The sequence below is a fragment of the Ammospiza caudacuta genome, chromosome 9 (genome assembly GCF_027887145.1).
Source record: "Ammospiza caudacuta isolate bAmmCau1 chromosome 9, bAmmCau1.pri, whole genome shotgun sequence".
NCBI lineage: Eukaryota > Metazoa > Chordata > Aves > Passeriformes > Passerellidae > Ammospiza > Ammospiza caudacuta.
In genome coordinates, this window is record NC_080601.1 from 32281062 (window position 1) to 32292678 (window position 11617).

The window sequence follows — 11617 nt, forward strand, 5'->3', positions numbered from 1 at the left end:
ACGATGCACATTCAGCCTTAGCCACTTGTATGCATCTGCCTGCCTGTTTCAGGATCTGCATCTTCTTTTTACACTGTACCAAGGCACTGTTAAATGCTTAGCAGTTCATTAGAGCCACTTCTCAACTTGCTCAGGTATCAATCAAGCCAGAATAAAGACATGCAGTCTAAAGGGGAGGCAGAGAGACAAGGAGAGGAAGAATGGAAGGAAAGGGTTTGCAGGAATTGTATTATGCCTAAGAAAAGGAAACACGAAGCAGAATTAAGTCATTTTACCCTCTTGTTTGTAATAATTTCCAGTGTTCTACACATAGGGTAGCAGCACGTGACATGCACGCTATAGAACAAAGTTTTAAATTTTTTTTTAAATTGAGAATATGGTGAGTTTTTTCAAAGCTCCCCCTTGCTCATAAATAACCATTGTAAAAAACAGAAACATAGAAATTATTTTTTTTGCTGATAGTTTCACAGAATGCACTTTTCAAAGATAAGATAGATAATTCTAGAACTATGAATTTTAACTGCATCAGCAGTATTAATATATTGCCTCCTCAAATAGTATAGTCTAAGCAAAGGCTCTCGAGTCTGACAAACATTTAGACCTATATCTGGTGAAATGAAGCAGCAGCAATCCCCGACACCGTTAATCACTTGGCAGAAATAAGATCCAGTGGCTAAATCAACAGCAGGGCAGGAGTGGAGCCGGTCTGAGCTGCATCCCAAGCTCCTCATTTGCGGGGCTGGGAATGCCCAGGAGAGCCCAGGCAGGGCACTCCCGCGGCTGCGAGGTGACTCTGGGTGACATCAGGAGCCGTGAGGAGCCTGCTCGTGGCTCAGGAGCATCGAGCCGGCTCTGCCATGGCCTGGCCCCTGTCCCGGGGTGCTCAGAGCAGCCCCGGGGCTGCTGGGCCATCACAGCTCCGGGAGCTGCTCCTGCCGGGGCACAGCAGCGTCCCCTCCCTCCCTGGCACTGCCCCTCCTGCAGGGACACCGGGCAGGGCTGGGGAAGGATCACAGGGCTGGGAAAAGCAGGGAACTGAACTGCTGCTGGCTGAGCTGCCAGCGATGGGATCAGCACTGGGACAGGGCTTTGTGAGCACTCAGCTGGTGGGAACGGGGCAAGAGCAGCAGTGCAGGGGGAGAACAGACGGCAGCAAGGTGAGAGATCAGTGAGGAGAGGAATGCAGTGAATATCCCAGCTCAGGATGCAGTGCACCGTGGCCTGGTCCTGTAATCAAACTGTTCTTCCTTTCTAAGGAAAGACCAGACTTCTAAAGGTGTGTCCAGTCTTGTAAGCATCACGTGGCATTTCCAAAAGAACATTACAACAAACCCCATTACAGCAAACATGAGCTGCCTTTTTCTTTTTCTTCTATTTCAGGTAAACCAAAACTTGAATTTGTTGATTTTGCTGAAGAAAAGCCAGCACAACTTCCTGATGTGCTTTCTGCCCCACAGAAGGTTTAGTTGCCTCCACAGCTCTCAGCCAGCCCTGCAGATTCACAGCCTGCCTGCTCAGCTCCCTGACAACAGCACACTAACCTAGGCTGTCAACACTAACTTTGGGACAAATTTCTAAGAAAAAAGATTTGCTAAGAAACTTATATATTAACTATTCCTAAATCCATTTATTTTTGAGCAGTTCAGCCAGATATCTCTAAAAGATTTCAAATACTGGCTTCTCTTTTCCCAGGGACCATTGCCTTCAGCTGAAACTAAATTAACTGAGCAGTGACTATAGTCACTGAAAATACCACAAAATTCTGTGCTACGTTTACAAATTGACAAAACAAATACTGCTGTGTTAAGTCCAAAACAAAATGTTTGTTTTGAGAAAATCAGAATCTCCCTCCATACAAAGAGCAAGCTGTTGACAAACAGTAAAAAAACCCCAAACACAAACAGAACACCACATTTTACAAAAAAACAAAGGCCTTGAGTGTTCTGCTGCTCCATCCTCCCCACCCCCTCAGTGCTGCTCTGAGATCCAGCCTGCAAAGAAGATTTTGCTCCACTTGTAGCCTTCAAGACAAGTGCAAACCCCAAATGCTGGGCACAGAGCTGGGACTGCCTGCTCCAGTTGGCAGCAGTGAGTAACAAGTCAATGCCACAAGGTCTGGGAAACTTGTCAGGAGTCTTTTTAATAAGCAACAATGAAAAGTTAAAGAAATAATTTATGTTCTAGGTAACAAAACAGTTTAAGTAAAAGAAATGCTTCTTGAAAAATTTCTGGGTTTTGCATAATTTGAAAATCTGAACATATAATACAGCAGCAATAATTTGAGGAAAAAATACATATATGAAATTTTGCATTTTAAGTTCAATGTAACAGACAACTAAGTAAAAAATTAACAACCAGAACCAACTGCCCCCAAGAAATGAAAATATCAGTGAGAGACAAATTCCTGCAAGTTTATGAACTGTATGTAATTCAGTCATTAGATCAAGTCCAAGATTTTCGTAGCAAACATGCAAAAACCACCAAAATAGATGTGAAACCACCACACTCATTACTATCATTTTATTTTTAGGAAAAGCACCAGACAGTTGCATGCAGAGCCAAACCAACAAACTCAGAACATTCATCCTTTCAATACTATCACTGTTTCAAATAATTAAATAAAAAAGAATCCAAGTGCATTCAAGTACGTGCCCACCCAATTTCAGTTACACCAATCTTTAGGTAAATCCCTGATTCCATTTGTTCATTATAAAAGAATGAGATCCTGTGCTGAATTTAAAGAGACCACAATGGAATGTGAATTGGCAGTGGAGCAAATCAATGATGTTCCTATCTCACCCTTGCCATAGAAATAAGGGCTGAGGGAAACTGGGATTTGTGTTATCAAATACAGACACCTGAAGTGTCACCTAATAAAGAAATTAATGCCACCAGTGTGTGCCAGGTTCAAAGCAAGGGCTCATTTGTGAGCACTGAGCTTTCAGCTGGGAGTTCTCAGAATGTTGATGATTCCCAATAACTTTCAGTCCTAGAATGAATCCCGAATGCAGCCCATACCCACTGGAGCCTAAGGCAAGTTATTTTTGTGCAGCAGTAAAAACAGACTCCAGCTGCAGCAGTTCCAAAAGCTGCTGTGTAGCATTGAAACAAAACTCAGGGACAAGTCTTTCTTTGCAAAGCTTTTAACCCAACTGAGAGCACCAGTCCCAGCCCACAAAGCCCTGACTCTGGTTATCACTGCCAAAAATCCTGGTACCAGAATGAGATGCTGCACTGCCTCTGCATTTCAGTCTCTGTCCCCTGGCAATCTGAGACAGAAGGGTTGTGCTTGTGCTTTTCATTTCCTGCCTGTGTGGGGACAGCAGGCAGGGGACCAACAAGATCTTGGTTTAAGTGGGTATCTTTAGAGCAATGCATCTAAACACATTTTTATTAATAATCAGTAACACCCCCATACTGAAGCTGATGAGGGTGTAATCACTTCCAGGGTCTAACCCAAACCTGTCCAGCTCAAGAGGGATGCAAGGGGCTTCTGACAAGCTTTGGAACAGACCTTCAACAAGGCATCTTCTCAATAAAAGAAGAGTTTAAAAAGCCTCTTCAAATCCATTTTTAAAGGTAACTGACACAATCTAAGAAATTAATGACCATACCTGCAAAATTAAAATGGGAAAGGGATTTTGAGTGACACACAGTTATTTAACACTTCAGTGCATGTAACAAAAGCTGCATACAAAAGACCATTTCAATCTGTATTATTTCTGTCTGGAGTACAGACCGTGGCCCCTAGTAACACACCTAAGCAATTCACATGTCCAGATAATGATTCCCAAAAGGTACAGCCTTGCAGAGTAACAATTAACAGCTAGAACTATCTGTTTCTTTCATTTTCCCAACGTTAGTTTCTTTATGCAGTGGCTTGCTTTTTTCCTCTTTCACTTTGTTCTGGTTCAGGGCATTTTCAGACACTTGATCCCCACTGGTGGACACAGGATCTAAAACTACCACGGATTCTGTCTCTTTTTCACTGCTAGAAGCTTTTCTTGTCAATTCTGTGTGACTAGTTGATCTAGAAGAAAAAGAATAAATATATAAATACAAATGACAGTTCACATATGCAGAAAAGCATAAAAACACAGAAAAGCATTTCTATTAGTAGCACATACAACAAAGACAGGTCTGCTAAGCTAATAATAGATTTATGGATTTAACAGCTGTTATGTACAGATAGCAGTGCACAAAATGCAACAGTCACATTCCCTCTCCTGAATCATTTGTTAAGCCAGGCATGGAAGATGAAAAATGAACTCACAAGGCACTGAAAAATGGTTTCTGCACACCTTTAGCCCAGAGCCACCTGTCTGGGGGCTGCACTGCATGACTCTGAGGCACAGAGTAACCAGATGTTCCCTTGGCTGCTGCTGGTCTCACTGGGAGCAAGCACTGAGCATTTCTGGAGATTCACCTACTGGTTTGCTGAACTGTCAAGGGCGTTTGACCCACGCTCTGTGCTGCAGAAATAGGGTTACACCACCATTGTTTGCAGAGCAGGGATTCGTGGGGATAAAAAGCCTCTGAGCAGGGAGGAAGGAAAGGTCAGAGACACCTGGGTTATTTGTCAAAGCTGGCATCAGCCTATAAACACTAAAAGCACTTGTGTGTATTCAGAAGCTTTGTACTGATGTTGAAAACATGCAGGCAAATCCTTAGATTAGCTGGAATGCACCAGCAGAGAACATGGCAAACACTGGGAATTCTCAGCCTGAACAAGTGGCAGACTGGGGTGTTCCCACTGCCACCTTAACCCTGCTGGGTGGGCACACAGAGAGCCTGAGAGCACAGGCTGTGCCTCCTGCACCCTGCATTGCAGAGCCTGAGCCCCTGAGCCCCCAAAGCCTGGGCATTGCAGAGCCTGAACCCCAAAGCCTGAGCATTGCAGAGCCTGAACCCCAAAGCCTGAGCATTGCAGAGCCTGAACCCCAAAGCCTGAGCATTGCAGAGCCTGAGCCCCTGAGCCCCCAAAGCCTGAGCATTGCAGAGCCTGAGCCCCTGAGCCCCCAAAGCCTGAGCATTGCAGAGCCTGAGCCCCTGAGCCCCCAAAGCCTGAGCCTTCCAGAGACTGAGCCCCTGAGCCTGAGCATTGCAGAGTCTGAGCCCCAAAGCCTGAGCATTGCAGAGCCTGAGCCCCTGAGCCCCCAAAGCCTGAGCATTGCAGAGCCTGAGCCCCTGAGCCCCTAGAGTCTGGGCATTGCAGAGCCTGAGCCCCTGAGCCCCCAAAGCCTGAGCATTGCAGAGCCTGAGCCCCTAGAGTCTGGGCATTGCAGAGCCTGAGCCCCCAGACCCAGTTCCCCCATAGCCTGAGGCCCCCAGAACCAGATCCCCCAAAGCCTGAGCCTTCCAGAGCATGAGCCCCCCAGAGCATGAGCCCCCCAGAGCATGAGCCCCCCAGATTCTGAGCCCCCAGAGCCCCCGGCCCAGTGCCTGTGGGCAGGGAGCTGGGCAGGCTCAGGGATGGCAGCCACATTGCACTGGCCCATCCTTAGGCTCAGCCTCACACCATCCACACCCACAGAGCCCAAACTGGGCAGGTGCTGAAATCCTCCAAGCTGCAAGGTCCTACATGCACTGTAGGCTTGTCCTTTTTTCCTCTAAATTTTCATGTTTATTTTTAAGGAACAGTTTTCCATTCTGGTAAGGTAACACCCTTGAGAGGAAAAGGTAGAATCAACTCGGGGCGAGGGAAAGAAATTTAGCTACAGGATCCATCTGCCATGAACTGCCCTTTATTATGACAGTCTTTGTCCTAAAGAAAATGACAAAGAAGAAAAAGGTCACCCCACTCAAAAATCAGAACACTGGGTGGGGACTGCACCAGCTCCCATGTGATGGGGAGAGGGTAAATGAACAGGTTAAAAATAAAAAATAACCACAGAAACAACAGTTGCTGCACTTTCCATTTCAGAAAGAATTTACTCAGCTTGCTGCTGCAGCACTGGATAGAACAAATGAAATCCATGTTCAAGCTTTAATTACAAGAATTGTCTCTAACATTAGAATTTTGGTATAAGTTAATTAATGCAGAAATTGGCACTAATAGATACAGTTTCAGACTCATTTGATTATCATCAGAAGCTAGTGATTTCAAAAGGAAAATAATGCTTATTTTATGCAAAAGTTGTCAATCATTCCAGAAAAATACAAGGCGGGGTATTTTGAATGTTACAGCAAATTAAACTTTTTAAAGCAGTGTTACCAGAAGAGGGTTATTTTAAAAAGTGCTACTTTTGAAAAGCTGATTGCCCAACACTATAAAAATGGTCAAAGCCATAAATGCCAAGTTCATTTTTATTTCACTTTGGAGGTAACTATCTTTCAAATCCCAACAGCTGGACTATTTAATACAATCTGGTGAATCAAAGTATAATTCTTCACTGGGCTCACAGTGGGGAGTCTGCATTAGTGTATGGCAGCATTCCAACAACTGATGCACAGCCAAACGCTCTGAAGTCTGTTTCATTTGTAACAAAAATGGATAAAATGGCAATCATATTTACCACCTTCAAAGGACAGAAAAATGAAAGATGTCGATATAAAGTAGTTTAATGGAGAAAACCGGTGATTAAATCAGTGTTTGCAGCATAAAAATAAGAATTACTATCTGACTTTGTTGTACCAGTATTGCCTTCTTCAAATCCTTCACACTGGTGCAGCACCAGCCTGACAATGCTGCTGTTACAGCTGAGGCCTTGTTAAAAATTATTAACCCTATTTATCAGTTATTCACAGCTTACTTTCAACAGTTTGCCAAGAGCAGAATGTTTCAGTGGGAAAAATGAACATAATTTTGGTGCTCCTTTTCAAAAAACAGCATCTACTCATACAAATAAAGCTGGGAAACGCAATGAGCAAAGACAGAGTTTGCTACAGTTCTGAAAAACTCAATTTTGTCCAGCCAAGGTATTTGCATTCAGTTCTGTGCAAAGCTTTTCCCTCACTGAGATTATTAATGCTGTTATCAATATTCCTGTTATTTTTCCAGCTTTATATTTAAACCAGAAATTGAGACCCTAGTTCTATTGTACTCATGCACACACAGTTGCTCACAAGTCTGCATGTATTTTTTAATGACTAAACACATCAAATCTGCACTGTGAAATATGGATTTAGATGAGAAATGCATTTGAGATTAATTCTCTGGGATATGCAATGTTCCATGCTTTTTAATGTAAGAATATCAGAAGCAATCTGTTCTGTTTATATAGTTACAGAACCTACAGAAAGTGTAAATACTAAAGGGTTACTGAAGCCTGTGACGTAGCACTGCTGTGACCTTTGCATAAAATTTACAGTAGGAGTACAAAAAGACAAACTAAGGATCAGATTGTCAACTGAGACTTGGATTTTCTTTGTTTCCTCTGGTAATATTAGAACCTTGGCATTATTTAACCTGGGTCAATGTTCTATTCATGAAATCATTGTAAAATCATTGTAATATGTATCCATTAGAAAACAGAATTTTATGCCAGTACTCACTGAGAATAAAAGCAAAAAACTGCACGTGTCTATTATTTCAGAATTCTTAACAAGGTAGGAGAATAAACCAGAGAAGAGCACAGGCTAATACTGAGCAACAGTAAAAAACACCAATTCCAAGTTTTGAAAGTCTTAGATGAACAAAGAATTCCATCACAGCACTACCAGTATTAGTCCAGCAGTGCTTATAGGGAATATTCACAGTGACAGTGGTGAATGAGCCCTCTGCTCCCTACTGAAGTACCAGTGCCACCAGACATCTGTGAGGGAAGGCAAGAAACCTTCTCCATTTCAGAATGCCCCTGCTAAACCCAGCTGAGTACAAAGGGGGTCAGCACAGCAGCCAGCAGGACAGAACTGCAGACAATCTTTAGCATGGACATTGTTCCCACTTTCAGGTGCTTCTTTTGGAAAAGCTCAAAAAGATCAGAAAATTTACTTAAATGAAGAATCTTGGAGAGGTTCTGCCTGCACTGAGAGGGCACACAAAGAGTACAAGCTAAGAAAAATGCCTCAGTGGCTTTTAAAACAGTTAAGACTGAGGAGACCTCCAACTCCCAGAACATCCCATTGTTTTCTTCATCTGTTGTTTGAACTAAATTGCCACGTTCAAGCTGCACTGGAAAACCTTTGCAGTTCATTCCAGCTGAGGCTGAGCTGCTCCCTGCAGAGCTGGTGGATGATTTGGGGTACTAAGATTACAGCTGGGAGAGGGAGGACAAATCCTTTAATTGTATAAAATCATCAGATTAACCCTCTCTGTGGTGCACTTTGTCAGCAGAGAACTCTGCACCCCAGAAACACAATGTTTACCAAGTGCTGAAAAAACCCCACCAAAAAACCCAAACCCCAGGGGCCGGGCCAGACACACCTTTCCCTTCTGTGCCCACACACTGCAGGGGGTCATGGGAACTGGCTTTGCTGCCAAGGAAAGTAAATTGTCACCTCTTCTAAGCAGCTGTCCCAAAATTACACTCATGCTGGGTTAAACACTGGGGAAGAGATCTGCAGAGGAAGTTACCTGCACACTCAGGTGAGGCCTCAGTTTCTCTACAGGACACAATTACTGATGTCTCCCCCCTAAGCACCACCTCAGCAAAATTTCACACATTCCAAACCATCTCCTTAATGGCTTCAGACACACAAGAACCTCTTGCACTGAAATGACACCTCACCTAGGGGCTCTGAACTCCTTCTATAGCAAGTTGTACATTAAAATCTAGGTGAAGAGAAAAGAACAAACCCTGCCCTGCAAGAGACACCTGGCAATGATGAGACAGGCAGTGCTCCCTGTGATGGGAAAGGTTTGCTCAGCTGCTGCTGCAAACACATTAACAAGTCCCACCTTGGTTAGGTTGCAAGGAATTGCAAATGATGGGAGCTGCATCTTTTAATCTCAGGTGGGAATAAGAAGAGGATTTCTCCTGCAGGGTATCCAGTCCAGGCAGGGCACTGTTTGTCCTTTAGGGAATGGGGTGGTGCAACAGGAGCAGAGTGTGGAGGGAGCAGCCCCTGGTGCAGGGCACACAGCTCAGGGTGATGCACTGTGTGCCCCCCCAGGACATCCAAAACCATGGATGGATCACATGCCCTGGTTTAGCTTCACTCATGCCATGAATCCAGGGATCCAGGATGCACTAGGGGCACTCCAGATTACAAATCAAAGCATGGCAAGCACAGACAATAGTGAGATTTGCTTCAGAAGTGCTCTGCTGATCCAAACTAAGCTGCTTGTAGGGAAATCCAGAAAACTGCCTGGTTACAGAGCTGAGTTGTGAGACCTGCTGGCCAGAGGAACTGCCCTCTGCTGCCTGCTTCCAAGGAGCCCTGCTTCCAACAGCTTTCACACCTCAGAGTCTGGAGGCTGCTTCTGCCAACCTCTACTGCAAACAGCCCCCAGGAGAGAAAAGCAAAGCAGCTGCTCTGTACTGTGGTGTGGGGCCTGCAGGTCATCCCTGCTCCTCCTGCCAGCCTGGCACACAAGAGGAGGAGAGCCCCAGCACCTCCTCTCTCCTGGAAATCCATCCCCAAAGATGAGTGTTCCCAATTAAGCAGGTTTACACCAGTGACTCAGAGCAAGCAAGCCCCGCAGCACTAAGGACTCTGGCCCACCACATTTGTTTTAATGCTTTAAACAGATAAATTCAAGTGAAATGTGTCTTTTGGGATGTCACTGAATAGGCAAGCTGAGAAATAAATTGAGCTTCACATATGCTTTTCTAACACATAACAACTGTGACTGTCAGCACAAGATCCTTTCCACAGCCAATTCACCACGCATTCTGAGAGACCTTGGGGCCTGCAATTATTTCATTTCCTTTCTTGTAAATGCAATTTCCACTTAGTTCGTTGAAATAAAGGTACACAAAAGGTGGCAGGAGTTGTCTTGTGTTTTCTGGTTTGTTCCAAATCACAGAAATCCACAAACTACAAACACAATTTTCAGGATCAACCTCACCTTTCTGTCAAGGGTACCTGCTCAAGAAAATGCAATGGCATTATTCATGCCTAAACAACTGCTGAAAATATCTTCATCTTTCTGATTAAATTAAAATGAAGATAATTTTTCTTCTAAGGATACTTAAATGAAAGGGGAAAATGCATATGAGTGAAAATTGCATTCTGCTTTTAATTCTCTGTGGGAATTAAATACAACTGCAGAGCACAAAAGGAAATTGGGCTCTTTATCCACTCAAAAATAAATTATGAAAGTACCTGCATAAGAGTGAAGTATCAGTTCATAAAAATACATGCAAACTGAATATTCAGCTCATTTGTCATGACTTCTTCCTCTGAACAAAACAATGAACACTTGCTAGAATAGGTACTGGTGGTATGAGTTTTCTAACTGACAGAGCAGGAAATCAGGAGTTTAATTAGCCATAACTACAATATTTTGCCAATCTGATTTGTCTCATCTCTTTCCTTTTCTTGAAATGACAAACTGTCAAGCAACCTGGCAAGGCAGCAGAAGCAAGTGCACAGCCCAATTCCAAAAGGAGCATGGTACTGTTGGAGAACAAACCAATCCTGCAGGGAATCTGAAATAAATATTGCTGAAGTAGATTTAACTCTGAGGCTGGTTTCAGGTCTTCAGTTTGCTGTGATGAAAGATTCTGAAGATTCTGCTGTCCATCTGTGCAAATGCAGCACCTTTTTTTTTTTTTTTTAACTTGAGATTTCAAGGTAATTCAACCTTTTTACCAACAAACTTTTTAAGAGTAATAGTCAGGACTTGTTTTGGTTCAACAGAAACTGCCCTGCACACCAGCATATAGACCAAGATGACGCACATGATTGTATTTTTTTGGAATATTTGCCAGAACAACTTTTAATCAAGAGTTAACAATATAACTATCATCCCTCTTCAGGATATGGAAAAAACCTTTAACCTTGTTATTCTTCAAAATCTCTTGAGGGTTTTTTTTGACAGAGAAAATGAACTAATTTTTTGGAGAATGTTTTTTTGGAGAAGGTTTTAGAGGAAAAGAACTTCATTAAAGAGAATTTAATTTCTCCTTTCACATGAGATGCAAATTATCTGAGGAGTCGGTGGTAAACAGCTGCAGACTGTGCCTTTATCTTGTTAACTAAAACTGATATTAAATCACTTCCCAAACACATCTTGTACTACAACATATCTAGAAATTCATGTTCTACTTACTGTGAAGTAGGCTTGGAGCCCGTAGCACCCTTAGGCTGGCTGGGGACAGGACCTGAGTTGGGTACTTTGGAAGTGAAATCTGTCTCCACATCTTTCTGGTTCAGTGCTGCCTGTGGGGCACTGGCTCCTGAACCCAGCACAGGCAGAGACTTTGATTCTGATGTGGCCAGGATTCCAGTGGGACCTAAAATCCAAAGAAAGTTTAATACTTCTGTTACCTAGATTGGTCTGGAAACAACACAAGAGCAGAGCAGAACTCAACTAACTGCAGAAATCAAAATGGAATTTTAATGAACAGCATCCAGTGCAAGAGAATGTCAAAATACTTCATTTTCAGCTCCTGCTCTCCCTTCCTTGTACCACAGGCAGCACTTGCTGTGTTGATCCTCCTGCCTTTGGGGGGACGAGTCCTGCTGCCCCCAGCCCCACCCAGGCACAGCTTTGGTGCTCTCCCAGCCT

The 11617-nt window shown here is 43.6% G+C and overlaps 1 protein-coding gene across 3 annotated transcripts in view; it reads right to left on the reverse strand.

Annotated features, from left to right (window-relative positions):
• Positions 1-2125: 2125 nt before the first annotated feature.
• The window catches only part of SHTN1 (shootin 1), a 55512-nt gene continuing 46020 nt past the window's right edge, over positions 2126-11617 (reverse strand). For all 3 annotated transcript variants that reach the window (XM_058810158.1, XM_058810157.1, XM_058810159.1), the window contains 2 exons: positions 11159-11342; positions 2126-4030 (listed from right to left, as the gene is read on the reverse strand). In XM_058810158.1, coding sequence (XP_058666141.1) covers positions 3820-4030; positions 11159-11342 — 395 coding nt within the window. In that variant the 3' untranslated portion in view covers positions 2126-3819. The remainder of the gene's footprint in view (positions 4031-11158; positions 11343-11617) is intronic.